The following is a 17,769-nucleotide window of genomic DNA, read 5'->3' on the forward strand; positions in this document are numbered from 1 at the left end:
CAGCACTTTCCCAGACAGAAAAATCAATTGGGCTTCTCGGTTCTGACCAACGTGTGTTGAATTTTGTACGTTTTAGTATTTCTGTGAAGTAGCCTGACTCAGATACAAATAAAAGATTTCTCCAATGGGTAAGGGCTTGTTTCCGATACTGCTAGTACGTCTGGTGTTTGGTGGACCCAATGTGCTGATCTTATACGTGAGAATAATTGGCTGCATCAAATTACACAAAGTAAGATATGTCAGACCTAGATATCGAGAATTCCCAATTCTGATCACTAATTGAAGTGAGTATGTTCAGAGAGAAAGGCGTCAGATTCTAATGTGATAGCATTCGCCACGTGGCCTCACCTGAAGAACAGCTACAAATCAAGTTTCAAAGTCACCAATACCTTCAGCTGAAAAAGCAAAGTAAATAGAAAAGAGCAGAAAATATAAAACTGATTTGCAAAGAAGCAAGCTGCTGGCGGAACTCTGCAGACCCGACAGCATCCGTGGAGGGAAATGGACAGCTGATATTTTAGGTCGTGACTCTGCATCTGGACTGAAAAAGTAAAGTGGGGATAGCCAGCATGAAGGGGTGAAAGGGTAAGGTCCTACCCCATCCCTTCCCTTTACACTGGCTGTCTCCCCTCTACTCTTTCAGTCCAGATGAATTTCCTTCATAGACGCTGCCTGACCCAACAGCTCTTTTGTTTTTGCTCCAGAGTCCAGCATGCAGCCCATTGTGTATCCAGTATAAAATAATACAGTACAATACAAAAATCTTAGGCACATGTATGTAGCGTGAACACTTAAATTACTGTAGTAATTGTATGGATTGCATTGTACTGCTGCTGCTTAAAAAAAAACAAATTTCATAACATTTGTGAGAGATGATAAACCTGATTCTGATATGGGTCTCTATTGGGGACTTGAGAGTGGGAAGGGGGCAGGGAGAGGGGAATCGTGGTGGGGAAAAGGGGAAGGGAGAGGGGAGGGAGCGGGAAACACCAGAGGGACATTCTGTAATGATCAATAAACCAATCGCTTGGAATCAAATGATGTCTCAGGGGTGGGAGTGTCCACATCTACACGCCCCCCCCCCACACCCCATCCCTGACACCCCTTCTCTACCGCACCCCTCCCGAGGTGCCCTGCCCTCGCCGTTCCCAGAATCCCTTGCTCCTGCCAGATTTACAAACTCACTCTCAGCTCCACGCCAACAGATACAGTTCTGTGCAATAGTTTCAGGCACCCTTGCTATGTATGTGTGCCTAAGACGTTAGCACGGTGTTGCATATTAATCATAATTTTATCTAAAAGCCGTTGTTCAGGAGTATCAGGAAAAGGGAACATGCTAAGGTATCATGTGAAAAGCACGTGGCAATGCAGAAACTGAAAAGTTTGTTAACTCTGCTGTTATTTCAGGTGACTCCTTGTTTGGCCTCGCACATGTCTGTTACATCTGGATGTTTGGTTTAAAGCCTTTAAACTTGCTGGCAGCCTTTTTCCTGGTGATTATAGGCACCGTATATTTGCTGTTCCTTAGCAGGTGTCTCTGGGAAAAGCCCCAGCCCCTTCAGCGGGCCGCCTACATCTACATTGGTCTGATAGGCACCATGGCCTGGCGTGCCAGTGCCAAGACACTCTTCAATCAGCACTGGTCCTGGGTCAAGCTGTTTGCCACTATCGGAGGAATGCTCCTTCTCGTTTCTGATTTCACCTATGCTGTTAGTGCATTCTGTTTTCCTGTGTATAACTCGGGATTGATAGTAGCCACCTATTATGTGGCCCAGATGCTCATCACAGTCTCAGCTGTAAACTCTGGGAATACAGTTGCTACAAACAGAAAATAAAGCCTCTTACCATCGTGTCCCACAGTAAAGCAGCTGAGGATGTCGCCCTGAAGCCGACGCCATATTGAGGTAACGGCAGAATGGAAACAAATCTTGTTATTCATCGATGCAAAGACACAATCATTCTTCTCCTTGTGTCTTCTCTTGCCTCGAATCAAGTCTGTAAAACAAATAAATGTTTTCCTAAAAAGAAGTTGTTTATCCTTATTTGTGCCATGTTTATATCTCATTGCCTTTTAATGGAGTTCCTATGTACACAGGAGGAGGCTTTTAGAATATTAAGAGTATTAATAGCTCAGAATCGGGCTGTTTGACCCAAATAATTTGTGTGAGTATTCTCCGTACTTTAGCTCTCCCTGTTAACTAGTCCTTCTATTTGTTACTCTCCTATATGCATGATCTTTTGTTTTGGACTCACCATGACAACCATATGACCATGAGATATAGGAGCAGGATTAGGCCATTTGTCCCACCGAGTCTGCTCTGCCATTTCATCATGGCTGATCCATTTCCCTCTCAGCCCCAATCTTCTGCCTTCTCCCTGTACCCCTTCATGCCCTGACCGATTAAGAATCGATCAACCTCTGCCTTAAGTATATCCAATGACTTGGTCTCCGCAGCCGTCTGTGGGAATGAATTCCACAGATTCACTGCTCTCTGGCTCAAGAAATTCCTCCTCACCTCCGTTCTAAATGGACCCCCCTCTTTCCTGAGGCTTTGTCCTCTGGTCTTAGACTCCCGCACCATAGGAAACATCCTCTCTGCATCTGCAGTAGGATCTTGTTTCAATAGGTAATGCAAGAATCAGATTCAGAATTACTGACGTAGATCATGAAATTTGTTGTCTTGTGGCAGCAGTACTGTGCAATTCATAAAATATTACAATGAGAAAAAGAATATATATATTAGAGCAAAAATAGTGAGGTAGTGTCCATGGACCATTCAAAAAGCTGACAGCGGAGGGGAAGAAGCTGTTCTTGAATCACTGAGTGCTGGTCTTCAGGCTCCTGGACCTCCTTCCTTATGGTAGTATTCAGAAGAAAGCATATTCTGGGTGGCAGCCACCTTCTTCAGGTATCTCCTTTTGAAGGCAACCTTGGTGGTGAGGGAGATAATGCCCATGAAGGAGCTGGCTGAGTTTACGGCCCTGTGCAGTTTTTCCCCATCCTGTGGATTGGACCCTCCATACCAGATGGTGACACAACCAGTTGGAATGTTCTCCAACTTTCAAAGTTCAAGTTCAATTATCACAGCACATATAGGCCACCATATGCAATTCTAAGATTTCTTTTCTTGCGGGTCTATTCAGTAAGTCCAAGCAACATAATAGAATCAATGGAAGACCTTGCCAACTGGGCGTTCCACCAGTTTGCAAAAGGCAACAACTGTACAAATACAAAAAGAAAGAAATAATAATTGTAAATAAATAAATATTAAATATTGAGAATGTGAGATGATGAGTCCTTGAAAGTGACTTGAAATGGGTTGTGGGAAATGTTTCAATAATGGGGCAAGTGAGGTTGAGTGAAATTATCCCCTTTGGTTCAAGAGCCCGATACAGTTGAGGGGTAGTAATGGTTCATGAACCCCTAGTGGTGTGAGTCCTGAGGCTCCTGTACCCTCTTCCTGAAGGAGAAGAGAGAATGACCTGGGTGATGGGGGTCTCTGATGATGGAAGTTGCTTTCCTGTGAGAACGCTCCATGTAGATATGCTCAGTGGTGGGGAGGTCTTTACCTGTGATAGACTGGGCCATATCTATTACTTTTTGTAGGATTATCTGTTCAAGGGTATTGGTGTTTCCATACCAGGCTGTGATGCAGCCAGTCAGTATACTTTCTACTGCACTTTAATAGAAGTCTGTCAAAGTTTTAGATGTCATGCTGAATATTTGCAAACCCTTAAGGAAGTAGAGGCACTGCTGTGCTTTCTTTGCAATTGTACTTTATTGCTGGACCCAGGACACGTTCTCTGAAATGATAACAATGAGGAATTTAAAGTTGCTGACCTTCTCAACCTTTGATTCTCTAATGAGGACAGGCTCATGGACTTCTGTTTCATCTCCCTGAAGTCAATAATCAGCTCCTTGGTTTTGCTGACAGTGAGTGAGAGGTTGCTGTCTTGGCACCACTCAGCCAGATTTTCAATCTCCCTCCTATATGCTGATCAGTCACCACCTTTGATTTTGCCTGTGACAGTGGAGTCGTCAGCAAACTTGAAAATGGCATTGGAGCTGTGCTTAACCAAACAGTCATGAATGCAGAGCGAGTAGAGCAGGGGGAAAAGCACACAGGCCTGTGCTGATGGAGACCGTGGAAGAGATATCTTTTGCCAAATCAAGGCTGATGGGGGTCTGCAACTGAGGAAATTGATGATTCAAATGCATAGGGAGGTACTGAGGCCAAGCTTTTGAAGCTTATTGATTAGTTTTGAGGAGACGATGGTATTGAATGCTGAGCTGTAGTCAATAAAGAGCATCCTGATGTATGCATCTTTGCTGTCCAGATGTTCCAGGGTTGAGTGAAGAGCCAATGAGATGCCATCTCCTGTGGACCTGTTGCTCTAGTAGGTAAATTGGGAGGAATCCAATTTGCTTCCAAGTTGATATCTTTCATCACCAGCCTCTCAAAATGCTTCATCACTGTAGAAGGAAGTGCTATTGGACGATCACTTGGATGAGGCAGGTCACCACATTCTTTTTGGCTGCTGTTATAAGTGAAGCCTGCTCAAAGCAGGTGGGTACCTCAGACTGCTGAAATGAGAAGTGAACACTCCAGCCGGATGATCAGCTCATGCCTTTAGTACTTGGCCAGGTACCCTGTCTGGGCTGGATGATTTCCATAGGTTCACCCTCCTGAAGGATGCTCACACGTCAACCTTGGAAACTGATATCACAGGATTGTCAGGGGTTGTGGCAATTCGTGATGGTTCCTCCATGTTTTGATGGCCAAAGTGAGCATAGAGCTCACCTGGAAGCAAAACCCTGTTGTCACCTATGTCAGCTGATTTTGCATTTAAGAGGTGATAGCATTCAAGCCTTTCTACAACTGTCAAGCATCCTTTGTTGATTCAAGTTTAGTCTGAAGAATACCAAAAGATTCTTCAAATATATGAAGTGTAACAGAGAGGCGACAGTGGATATTGGACTGTTAGAAAATGATGCTGGAGAGGTAGTAATGGGGGACAAGGAAATGGTGGATGAACTGAACAAGTATTTTGCATCAGTCTTCACTGTGGAAGACGCAAGCAGTATGCTGGAAGTTCCAGGTGTCAGGGGTCATGAAGTGTGCAAAGTTACCATAACTAGAGAGAAGGTTCCTGGGAAGTTGAAAGGTCTGAAGGTAGATAAGTCACCTTGACCAGATGGTATACATTCCAGGGTTCTAAAAGTGGTGCCTGAAAAGATTATGGAAGCATTAGTAATGATCTTTCAAGAATCACTGGATTCTGGAATTGTTCTGGAAAACTGGAAAATTGCAGATATCACTCCACCCTTCAAGAAGGAACTATAGGCCAGTTAGTCTGACCTCAGTGATTGGGAAGATGTTGGAGTTGAGTATTAAGGATAAGGTCTCAGGGTACTTGGAGGCACATGGTAAAATAGGCTGTAGACAGCATGGTTTCCTCGAAGGAAAATCTTGCCGGACAAACTTGGAATTCCTTGAAGAAATAACAAGCAGGGTAGATAAAGGAGAATCCATGGATATTGAGTACTTGGATTTTCAGATTGCCTTGGATAAGGTGCCACACATAAGGTTGCTTAACAAGCCTCAAGCCCATGGTATTACAGGAAAGATTGTAGCATGGATAAAGCAGTGGCTGATTGGCAGGAGGCAAAGAGTGAGAATAAAGGGAACCTTTTTTGACCGGTTGCTGGTGGCTAGTGGTGTTCCGTAGGGGTCTGTGTTGGGATCGACTCTTGTTACATTATATGTCAATGACTTTGATGATGGAATTGATAGCTTTGTTGCAAAGTTTGTGGACAATGTGAAGATAGGTGGAGGGGTAGATAGTTTTGAGGAAGTAGAGAGGCTACAGAAGAACTTATGCAGGACTCCCTAAAGGTTAATTTGCAGGTTGAGTCTGTGGTGAGGAAGGCAAATGCAATGTCAGCATTCATTTCACGAGCACTAGAATATAAAAGCAAGGATCTAATGGTGAGACTTTATAAAGCACTGGTAAGACCTCACTTGGAATATTGTGAGCTGTATTGGGCCCCTTACCTTAGAAAGGGTGTGTCGAAACTGGAGAGGGTTCAAAAGAGGTTCACGAAAGTTATCCCAGGATTGAATGGTTTTTCATATGAAGAGTATTTGATGGTCCTGAGTCTGTATTCACTAGAATAAGGGATGACCTCATTGAAACCTGTTGAATGGTGAAACAATGGATGCGGAGAGGAAGTTTCCTATGGTGGGAGATTCTATGACCAGAGGACACAGCCTCAGAATGGAGGGGCATCGTTTTAGAATGGAAATGAGAAGGAATTTTGTTAGCTAGGATGTGGTGACCATATCTTATGGTCTTATGCGATTGCCACTTTGCCTGTGAAATGGTTTTCTGGAGATCATACCTGGACATCTTGTAACTTCCTTGGTCACCAGACCTGAATGCGTCTGATCTGGCCCTCAGCAAATTGCAGATCTCATTGTTCATCCAGGGCTTCCGGTTGGGGAAGAGCCTGAATGATCTTGCAGGGATACTCTTGTCTACAACTGCTTTAATGAAGTCCGTGACAACCATGGTGTATTCATTCAGATCCACTGATGAGGCCTTGAACATGGCCTAGTCCACCAACTCAAAGCGATCCTGTAGCTGCCCCTCTGCCTCTTGCGACCTCCTCTGTGTTGTCCTAATGCCTGGAGCCTTGCTCTTTAGCCTCCACCTGCATGCAGGTAGAAGGACAGACAAGTAATCAGATTTCCCAAAATGTGGTCTGGCCAAAGAATTCCTTATCTTAGTATAACAGTGGTCTTGTGTTTTAGGACCTCTGGTGCTACAGGTTATATGCTGATAGTCATTTGGCAGGGATCCTTGACTATTGGGATGAACTGTTTCTTGTTGGGAGATGGTATCACGTATTATCTCAGGTGCTTGATTAGAGTCAGTTGCTGGTGGTATGCATCACAAATGAGAACCACGGTATAACTCCAAGGTACAACCGTAGAAATCTGCAAGAGTCTTTGATGACATACTAAAAGCCACTGACATGTTTTATTCGTAATTGCGTCAATATGTTGGGCCCAGGATAGAGCTTCAGACATGTTGACACCCAGGAACTTGAAACTGCTCACCCTTTCCACTGCAGATCGCTCGATGAGAACGCTTGCCCTCGATCTTCCCTCCCTGTACTCCACAGCCGACATTCTGTGCAAGGTTGTTGTAGCGACACCACTCAACCAGCTGATCTGTCTCACTCCTGTATGCCTCCTTGTCTCATCTGAGGCTCTGCTGACAATGGTTAGTCCATTGGCAAATTTATAGATGGTGGTTGTGCTGTACTTAGCCACACAGTCATGGGTGTGGAGAGAGTAGGGCTAAGCACGCATCCATGAGGTATGCCTGTGTTAATTGTCAGTGAGGAGGGGGTTCTTGATTAGTCAGGGCATGAAAGATTACAGAGAGAAGGCAGAAGACTGGAATTCAGAGGGAAATGGATCGCCCGTGATAAAATGCCACAGTAGACTTGATGGGCCAAATGGCCTACGCCTTGTGGACTTATGGTTATCATGGTGATAACCACATCACAAAGTAAAGTTTACAACTACAAGTAACCCAGGTCCATTTCTTCTTCGTAGAAATTCAGGAGGAAGCACAAGAAAGATTGAATAGGTTAGGACAAGTCTTTGGAACGTAGAAGATTGAGAGGAGATTTGATAGAGGTATACAATATTATGAGGGGTATAGGTAGGGTAAATGCAAGCAGGCTTTTTTCATTGAGGTTGGATGGGGGTACAACTAGAGATCGTGGGTTAAAGGTGAAAGGTGAAAAGTTTAAGGGGAACATGAGAGGAAACTTCTTCACTCAGACGTTTGTGTGACTGTGAAACAAGCTGCCAGCACAAGCCCGATTTCAACATTGGATAGGCACATGGATGGCAGGGATATGGATGGCTATGGTCCCGGTGCAGGTCAATGGGAATAGGCAGTTTGAATGGTTCTGCATGTTCTAGATGGGCTGAAGGGCATGTTCTGTGCTGTACTTTTCTATGAAGCTATGATAAAGAAAGCATTGTTGTCTTCTCCAACATAGAATTGAAGAGTAAGAGGTTTTGAAACAATTTTATCAACTCAATAGAACTTTAGAACATGGCGTGTGGCTCTGGTCCCCACACATTGGGAAAGATGTGCTACACGAGGTTTGTGAGGCAGCGGAGTGGATGCAGAGGAGATCCACCAGGATGAAAATGATGAGAAACTGGATCAACTGGCCTTCTTTGAGCAGACTGGGGTGGGGAATTGTGGTGGGGTGGAGGGTTGCACCTGATCGTGGCAAACAAACTTATAGATAGAATAGTTATCAAAAAAAATTGTTTCCCATGGCAGAACTGTGTAAGTCTGGAGGTCAGGACTGTAAGGTGAGGAGTGAAAGATTTAGAAGAGATCTTTTCTCCTCCCAGAGGGTGGATGGAGGCTGATTGCACTGACCTGGGAGGTGGTGGAGACAGAAGAGTTCACAGTACTTCAGAATCCTCAGGATTAGCAGCACTTGGATCACCAGAGCATAGTAGGCTGCTTATAAATGGGTATTTAATGGCTAGTATGGGGCATGATGGGCTGAAGGGCATGCCTCTGTGTTGTATCACATAATGAGAACAACGGTGACTCACCAGGCAAAGGTTATTGCCACTGCACAAACTGCCTATTTGCAAATATAATCTGAGATTTTTATGATAAATTTGACAGCGGGGTGGGACAATTGAATTTGTGCCCGATCCCACCCTCCACTGATAACTAATGTGAACTTGTCAATAAAAACCACAGGAAACTGAATATGACTGGGTATTTCATGGTATTTCCAATCTCCAGACCAAAATCTTGAGGTGGCTTGCTGTCAACTCATAGGGAGTTGGTTATGTTATAAACAAGGAATTGAAAGAGAGGTTGCCAGAGCCATCTTATTTTACTGGTGTACCAACAGGTCTCAGGGTTTAAATAGTTCAGATATACTATAATCTAAACACAATGAATTAATATAGATATTGATTTTTTTGTGTGCACAATCAGCAGGAGTTACAGAAAACTATGCCCTGCATTAAAATATTCATGTATCAATAAAAGTTTTTTTTCCAGAATTTAATGTTGAGGAATCAGAATTAGAATCAGAATCAGGTTTATTATCGCCGGCACGTGACGTGAAATTTGTTAACTTAGTGGCAGTTCGATGCAACACATAATCTAGCAGAGAAAAAAAACCACAATAATAAATAAACAAGTAAATCAATTATATATATTGAATAGATTATTAAAAATGTGCAAAAAACAGAAATACTGTATATTAAAAAAAGTGAGGTAGTGTCCAAAGCTTCGAAGTCCATTCAGGGATCGGATGGCAGAGGGGAAGAAGCTGCTCCTGAATCGACCAACAGGATCAGCAAGGAGTGTAGGTTTTGATCTCATTGTAGGTTTACGTGAATCAGTATCTGACACATTGCTGATAAACAGAATCTTAGTAAATAAAAAAGAACAAAACAGTTGAACATTCAGGAAATAAATGAGAAAGGAACGAATGATTCTACGCATTAAGATTAATAAAGAACACAGAACATGGAACATAGTGAAGCAAAGGAACAAGGCCTTTGGCCTATGACCTCAGTGCTGATCTTGACACCAAATTAAGCTAATCCCTTTTGCCTGCACATGGTCCAAATCCCTCCATATCCACGTGGCTCTCTTAAATCCTCTCGAACACCATTAGCATGTCTAACTCAACTATGAACCCACTTTCCAAGCACCTGCTATATCTGAGTTAAAAAATACGCTCGCCCTGAATATCCCTTTTAAACATGTTCCCTCTCTAGTTGGCAACATTTCTACCTCGGGAAAATGATTCTGACTGTCTCCCATCTCTACGCCTCTCATAATTTTATAACCTTGTCAGCCTTTGATACTCCACAGAAAACAATCCAAGTTTGTCCAACCTCTCCTTATAACTCATACCCTCTAATCAAAACAGTATCCCAGTGAACCTCTTCTGCACCCTCCCCATAACTTCCACATCCTTCATGTAGAGGATACCAACAACTTTATCATTTCCTGTCAGAGTCACCTTAAGTACAGACACTCCTGTGCCTTGTGTCACTTTATGGATGTAGGATCAATCTACATACGTAGGCTATCTTATGTCTCCCGTATATATTTATTGTGCTTTTCTAGAATATTATTGTCTTATTATGTTTGTTTGTGCTGCATTGAATCTGAAGTAACAATTACTTCTAGTGCTTTCATGGTGTATATGATGAATAAACTCTTCTTGGGCTTCCAGCCGGGTACAGATATCAACGATAACCGACGTTTCGATGACAAGCTCTGCCATCTTCGTCAAGGATGATGCCAAGGCATGTCTAGCATGTCTAGTAGAATTTTAACAAAGATGAAGGGCTCTTTCTAAGTAAGAACTGGAATTCGATTGCAAACAAGGTGGGAGAGCGGAAACCTGATTGGATGAGGACTAACCAATCGGGGGGACAGAATACAGGGGTAAAAATACCACTGGACTAGGCATGCCCAGGCATCATCCCTGAAGAAGATGGCAGAATTTGTCATTGAAGCATTGGTTATAATTGATACCTGTACCTGGCTGGAAGCCCAAGAAGAGTTTATTCAAGAATTATTTCATTCTCCTCTACACTTGTGTACCAGAAATGACGTTAATCAATCTTGATTCTTGAATAATAATGGAGCAACTAAAGCTGCATTCCATACTCCAGATGTAGCCCAAAGTTTTGTCCAATTGCATCATGACTTCCAGACTCTGATGCTCTCTTCCCTTAGTGATGAAGGCATGCATGTCATCTCACTTCATTACCAATCTAATTATATGTGTACTTACATTGCCACTTTCAGGGAGGAGTGGACTTGAGCCCCAAGATCCTTCTGTACATTAATGTCGTACAATGTTCTGTATGTCAATCTATAAGGCAAACATTAACAAGTAGTTGCAGCTTGTGTATAATCAGGAATTTCCAGATATTTGATTCCTAATTTCTAGGTTTATATCATATTGGGATTTGAAAAACTATACCTACAGTCTAAAAAGACAGAGTTATACGGTTGTTGTGGCGTGTCTAGTGTGGTAGTGCTTGTTGCTCACATTTCCATTGGCTAGCAGTCTCGCGAAAAGGAGAGCTGAAGGTGTGTGTCTCTCCTTGCCAGTACACAGCCTCTCCAACAGCAAGCCTCAAGTGGTGCCTCCTCGCTGGCAACACACGGAAACTGAACTCCTTTTGGACGCAGGCTGAACTACGGAGGACGGGGAGGAGGTCTGGCCCCTGCACACGTAGCACGCAGGCCCACTGATGTGTGGACATGCCCTGGTCTTCGTGAACCAGATTCCCAGCTATGGGTAAATAGCCCCACTGCCTGGTGGGCAGACTTGGGAGAGACGAAGGCTCCTTAGGATTGGAGCCCCTAAGGCAGCTGGACATCATTGAACATCCTCCCGGCAGCTCCTGCAGCCAAGCTGGTGTCAAACGTATTGCTGCACAAGCTCTCCTTTGCACTACACTGGTGAGGCTGAGAGGGGGGGTCTTGATGACTGGGCATCTCAGGATCTCCACACCTTCCACCCAGGCTTGTGATGGTGATCATTGTCACCCATTGCCCTTCGAGACAGATAGATACCAATCAACCAAGTTTAGTGTTATACAGCAGGGAAACATGCCAGCCAGCAACACACACAAAATGCTGGTGGAACTCAGCATGCCAGGCAGCATCTATAGGGAGAAGCACAGTCGACATTTCGGGCTGAGACCCTTTGTCAGGACTAACTGAAAGAAAAGATAGTAAGAGATTTGAAAGTGGGAGGGAGAGGGGGAGATCCAAAATGATAGGAGAAGACCGGAGGGGGTGGGATGAAGCTAAGAGCTGGAAAGGTGATTGGCAAAAGGGATACAGAGCTGGAGAAGGGAAAGGATCATGGGATGGGAGGCCTAGGGAGAAAGAAAGGGGGAGGGGAGCACCAGGGGGAGATGGAGAACAGGCAAGGAGTAATTGTGAGAGGGACAGAGAGAGCAAAAAGGAGGGGGGATTAAATAAATATATGGGATAAATAAAAAAGGGGAGGAGGGGCATTAACAGAAGTTAGAGAAGTCAATGTTCATGGCATCAGGTTGGAGGCTACCCAGCTGGTATATAAGGTGTTGTTCCTCCAACCTGAGTGTGGCTTCATCTTAACAGCAGAGGAGGCCATGGATAGACATTATCAGAATGGGAATGGGACATGGAATTAAAATGTGTGGCTACTGGGAGATATTGGGAGACCTACTGGGAGATCTGGCAGACCGAGCGTAGGTGTTCAGTGAAACGGTCTCCCAGTCTGTGTCGGGTCTCACCAATATATAAAAGGCCACACCGGGAGCACCGGACACAGTATACCACACCAGCCGACTCACAGGTGAAGTGTCGCCTCACCTATAAGGACTGTCTGGGGCCCTGAATGGTGGTGAGGGAGGGAGGATGTTTACCATACCAACTAGGGTATTTACCCAAGGTAGCCTGGTCCATACCTAACCAATTCATGATAATAATTTGTTACTATTTGTTAGATATATTGTAAAGTTTTTATCAAGTGTATTCATGCAGGTAGTGGCAATAACAAAATGATGGTATAATTACTGAAGCAGCAATCCTGAGGTCAGAATTAATGAGATAAATGGGATCAATTCAGGTCCCACCACAGCAGCTGGAGAATTTAAATGTAGTTAATTGCTTTAAATCTGGAATTAAAAAAAAGACACATTTGCGGTGATTGTCACAATCTAGTTCATCAATTTCCTCCAGACTTATACCCACAGACTCCTAACTATAGCAAAGCAGGCTCTTCAAGGTGTGACTGCAATGGGAAACAATCGGCCATCTTCATCTACCTCCCACAAATGAGTTTTATAAGACTTCAACGCACACCATAAAATGCAGCAGGGCAGGCAGCAGAAATGAATAAGCAGTCGAACGGTTCGGGTCGACTCCTCATCGGTCGCTTTAACATCACAGCACCGCATTCAGAAATCTGTCACAGTGGTTCAAGCAGTCATGTTGTGCAAATAAAGATCTATTTGCTGAGTTGGCAACCAACGACAGGAGTCACTGTGGTCCCAACTTTCCCTGCCTCTCTCCAGGGTACTGATGGCAGCACTTTCAAACTTCATTCCGTCAAGTTTGATAAAAACGTTTTTTTTCCGGAATGTTCCTCAGCGGACTATATTAATGCAGACGTGAATCCATGTAAATGATAAAAAAAAAACAGCAAGGAAAAGCAGATGGAGACGTTCGGTAGCACGGAAGCTGCTTTGACCGGCATTTACAAAGAAACGGTCCCGTATATACAGGCAAGCCTGCTCCCACAGAGAGAGAGAGGGCTGTATGTCCTTTTGCATGTACCCTTACTGCCTCCGGTACTCGCCCTACCGAGAAAGCGATAACGGTGCTATTTCGAGGACCCGCGCTGCGAAATGTCACGTACAATAGGCGATCTGTACACAAACCCAGCCTCGCTTAATCCGGGGTTTCCCGGTAGTATTTTCAGAACAGTTAGACCCGGAACACTGAAATGATATTGTGGCGTTTATTAATGACTATCAGACTTCAGTGAAAGTTTCAATCAAATGTCTTACTTACCTCTTTGATAAAACTCCCAATATCTTATAAATCATTATTTATGCGGCTCTGCTTCATAAAATTAGAGATTTTAAAAAAAATCTACAGCCACTATCCTTTCACATCGAACATTGTGGATAACGTGGCATCCTGAAATGTTCCGTTTGGAACTTCCAACGCGGGTAAAACCCGTGCAAGTGGCCCCGGCTCCCTCCCTCCCCTCAGTACCTCCAGGAACCTCACGTTAGTCGGGCTTATTGATTCAGGTCCGTGACCCTTTTGCGCAGCCAAAGAGCGTTAGGGAAACTGTGTGCACAGATCCGAAACCTCTCTGTAAGTCCCTGATAGTTTTGAAAGGGTCGCGCTGGACTGCATATGAGGGACGAAATAACTTGGTAACCGCGGGGAGGTGACGATGACGGCAACGTGATCTCTTACGTCTGTGTAGGGGGCTGTGTGTGTGTGTGTGTGTAGCGCGACCCTCCCCTTTAAATGCGGAGTGTCCGGGCAGTGGAGGCAAAAATTTAAATGGCAATAGAGCTTGTCATCAGTCAGTGCACACTGTCTTCAGCTGATAAAGTCTGATACTCACAGCAGCCAACTCCAGCTGCTCTGGAATAAAGTGAGCTGAATGGAAGGGAAGAAGGAGGAATGCTCCTGGGGATGAGCTCCGCTCTGGGGAACTGCCGTCGGATTCGCTGGAACTCTCTGACTGACTGAGCCAGTCGGCTGGACGGGCAGCGATGGAGTGCCCGATGCTCCGCGGCAACGCCAGCTCACTGTGTAACGGCAGCCAGCAGGTCCTCTGGGGGGAGCGACTGTCGGTGCCGTACACGCCTCGGAGCACCGCGGGTATCGCCACGGTCATCACCTTCATCATCGTCTTCACCATCATCGGGAACGTGCTGGTCATCATCGCCGTCCTGACCAGCAGGTTGCTGCAAGCCCCCCAGAACCTCTTCCTTGTCTCCCTGGCCGCCGCGGATATCTTGGTGGCTACCTTGGTGATGCCCTTCTCTCTGGCCAACGAGCTGATGGGCTACTGGTACTTCAAGAGGGTCTGGTGCGAAATTTACCTGGCCTTGGACGTTCTGTTCTGCACCTCCTCCATCGTGCACCTCTGCGCCATAAGTTTGGACAGATACTGGTCAGTGACCCAGGCCATTCAGTACAACTCCAAGAGGACACCGAGGAGAATCCGCTGCGTGATCCTGACCGTCTGGCTCATTGCTGCGGTAATTTCCTTCCCCCCTCTCCTCTCCATGAACAAGAAGCTGAGCGAAGAGGAGATCCCCGTGTGCCGACTGAACGAGGAGAAATGGTACATCTTATCTTCCTGCATCGGCTCTTTCTTTGCCCCGTGCGTTATCATGATTCTGGTGTACCTGAGGATCTACCAGGTGGCCAAGCAGAGGGCGAGGCAGTCACCGGGCAGCAGGAAAGAGGAGCGGGTCAACCCCAACAGCTCCAAGAAGCCCGCCGAGCAAACCACGCCCCCCGCCCCCAATGGCCGGGAGAAGGGCGCCCGGCCCAAGAGCAAGGAAGATTCCTCATCCTCGGAGCCCGAGGAGTGCTCAAACAAGGAGAAGCCCCGGAGAAGGACTGAGCCGCAGGAGAGCGGGCAGGGCGCGGAGAATTGGAATTTCCAAAGCCAGGATCACTTCGTAAGGCGACAGGGTCTCTTAACGCCCAACGCTCTCAGGAAGAAAGCAATCCAGAACCGGGAGAAAAGATTTACCTTTGTCTTATCCGTGGTCATCGGCGCCTTCGTTTTCTGCTGGTTCCCTTTCTTCTTCTCCTACAGCCTGACGGCCATCTGCCCGGAGACCTGCTCAATCCCGCCCGTGGTCTTCAAGTTCTTCTTCTGGATTGGATATTGCAATAGTTCCCTGAACCCCGTCATCTACACTATCTTCAACCAGGACTTCAGGAGGGCGTTCAGGAAGATCCTTTGTCGAGAACAGAGAAGGTCTCTCTACAGAGTCTAGGGAGCAGGGGTCAGAGTGCGGGTGGGGGGTGGGGGGAGGTGGGATAGCCGCACGGCAAACCAAAGTAGAAACCAAAGTTTTCCAAATAAACGAACGGCATGTGACTATACTGATCTATTAGCTGATGTTCTTTTCAGACAAACGGGCTTTTGAGGGAAAGAGTAAAATGCCACTTGGTCGATAGCGGGATTGCACCGTCCGCTCTGGCCGAAGAGCCGGACCCGAGGGTGAGTCCGGAGAGGACAGCCGCGCCGTGATGGACGCGAGCTCGAAGCTCGCCGAGGATACAGGGGAGTGAGTTTTGGCCCGGCTTCTCGCAGGCAGACCGAGTCTCCGTGATAAAATTACTGACCCTGACTTTTCAACACCTCCGTTGCTTCAAACGTATTTTCTTTACCCTCTTCGGTGCAGGAGAGATATTAGGAAAAATAGACTAATAAGGTTAGATATTAGAATCCTGAATCAGGTTTAATATCTCTGGCGTATGTCGTGAAATGTGTTAATTTTGTGGCGGTAGTGCATTGGAATAAATAATAAAATCTATAAATTACAGTGAGAAATACATTTTTTAAAATAAGTTAAATAGAGCGAAAAGGAGATAAGATCTGAGGCAATGAACACGGGTTCATCATTCATTCAGAAATCTGATGGTGGTGGGGGGGGGGGGGTAGAGAAGAGGGTGAGGAAGGCTGACTGCCCTCGCTGCCCTTACAGCCAGACTCTTACAGAACTTGCAACATGATCAGGTATCAGCCATTGCGCCCGAAGCTGTTCAAAGACAAAATAAATAGGAACTGCCATTTAGTTTCAGCCTGAGCCTTGCAACCCTGGTAGACCTGCTAACTAGGTTTAAATCTATTAACTAGATTTAAAGGTGGTGATGAAGCTGTAACTGTGAGGCTGAAGTAAAAATCTCGAGGAATTCTGAAGAGTTAGTAAAGCGGCAAGTTTCAGTCACACGGAGCTGTCAGACCAGCCCCAGGACCACAGTCCTTCATAAACAATGGACCAGATACATGGTGCTGTTTGATCTCCTAACCAGGGTAGGGGTGTCCAAGGCTAAGGGGCATTGGTTTAGGGTGAGGGAAAAAAGATTTAAAGGGAGTATGAAGGGCAGTTTTCTCCACCCACGGTGGTGGTGGGGTTGGGGGGGGGGGGGTGTTAGTATATGAAATGAGCTGCTAGTGACTGAGGCAGGTACAACATTATACTTTAAGAAGGGCTTGAACGTGGAGGGGAGGGATTAGGGGATATGGACCAAACGCAGGAAAATGGACTATGTGGGCATTATGATGGGGCAATTGGGCCTGTGTCTGAACTGAATTCCTCTGCGACACTATAAATCCGAAGTTGCACTGTTTTCTGCGACTGGGATAAAGGGAGTAAACTTGAGGCAATAGACACACACTTCATTCCCAGCCCTGGAGCTAAATGCCCCCTTCCACAAGTTTGCATTTCTTTTGAGTTTCTCCTGGAGCAGAGAGAGAGAGATGATGACTTTAACGCAAAACAATTGATACAGCAGGGAAGGGGGTCAGAGTGCAGTGTGGCTCAGGTCAGTGTCCATGGTATTGATGGTAAGGTTTTGGTAGCCTTGGTTTGTAAAGTTATTGATAAAGTTATTTGATGCCTGGTCAGTCACACATTTTCAGATCCACATAATCCTGCATAAAAATATCCTCATTATCTCCTGTTTAGAGCTTTTGTTCATGATATAAACTGTCCTGCAGAGCTAAGGGAATAATTTTTGCTGCTTACTGCCATTGTCAGGTAAGTTCTATAGGTGCCATGTGGTAGGGTTTATACTGAAGCTGATAGATGGAACAAGCTTGGTCTCTTTCTCCGCAAAGCAAATCCGAGGCTTGGGGAGGGGTAGCTGCGATGAACTGCACCACTGACCGAGGATTCATCCTGACTGGGTGTGATCTGTGTGAAGTTCATCCATTCTTCCTCTGGCTGCATGGTTTCCTCTACCAGCTCTGGTTTACAACCATATCACAAAGAGGTGCTGGTCGGTAGGCCACCAGGACTTGTCCCTAATCTGCAAGTGAGGATTAGGATCTGGTGGGGTGGGGGGACAGGGAGTTAGGAATGCAGAGAGAAAAAAACTGGGTTAAAGTGGGATTAGTGAAAATGG

At 45.5% G+C, this 17,769-nt stretch overlaps 2 protein-coding genes and 1 long non-coding RNA gene across 7 annotated transcripts in view; 2 read left to right on the forward strand and 1 right to left on the reverse strand.

The window, feature by feature from the left end:
* The window catches only part of LOC132392590 (lysoplasmalogenase-like protein TMEM86A), a 35,882-nt gene extending 34,043 nt beyond the window's left edge, over positions 1–1,839 (forward strand). For both annotated transcript variants that reach the window (XM_059966680.1, XM_059966690.1), the window contains exon 3: positions 1,408–1,839. In XM_059966680.1, the coding sequence (XP_059822663.1) occupies positions 1,408–1,835 (428 nt within the window). In that variant the 3' untranslated portion in view covers positions 1,836–1,839. The remainder of the gene's footprint in view (positions 1–1,407) is intronic.
* The window catches only part of LOC132392599 (uncharacterized), a 47,092-nt gene extending 33,240 nt beyond the window's left edge, over positions 1–13,852 (reverse strand). Inside the window, exons 1-4 of one of the 4 annotated variants that reach the window (XR_009511592.1) lie at positions 13,666–13,852; positions 10,883–10,963; positions 6,404–9,498; positions 1,846–1,995 (exon numbers count right to left, since the gene is read on the reverse strand). This is a non-coding gene — a long non-coding RNA (uncharacterized LOC132392599). The other 3 variants (XR_009511593.1, XR_009511590.1, XR_009511589.1) reach the window with 3 other exon arrangements.
* Positions 13,853–14,057: 205 nt separating this feature from the next.
* Positions 14,058–16,198, forward strand: adra2b (adrenoceptor alpha 2B). Its single transcript, XM_059966666.1, has one exon. It carries the CDS (start codon positions 14,388–14,390, stop codon positions 15,630–15,632), a length of 1,245 nt encoding a protein of 414 aa, XP_059822649.1. The 5' UTR covers positions 14,058–14,387; the 3' UTR covers positions 15,633–16,198.
* The last annotated feature ends 1,571 nt before the right edge of the window (positions 16,199–17,769 follow it).

The sequence above is a fragment of the Hypanus sabinus genome, chromosome 1 (assembly GCF_030144855.1).
Source record: "Hypanus sabinus isolate sHypSab1 chromosome 1, sHypSab1.hap1, whole genome shotgun sequence".
NCBI classification, from domain to species: Eukaryota; Metazoa; Chordata; class Chondrichthyes; order Myliobatiformes; family Dasyatidae; genus Hypanus; species Hypanus sabinus.

What these genes read in the sequence shown, in the direction of transcription:
- adra2b (XM_059966666.1), top strand. Translation starts at nt 14,388, where the DNA reads ATGGAGTGCCCGATGCTCCGCGGCAACGCCAGCTCACTGTGTAACGGC.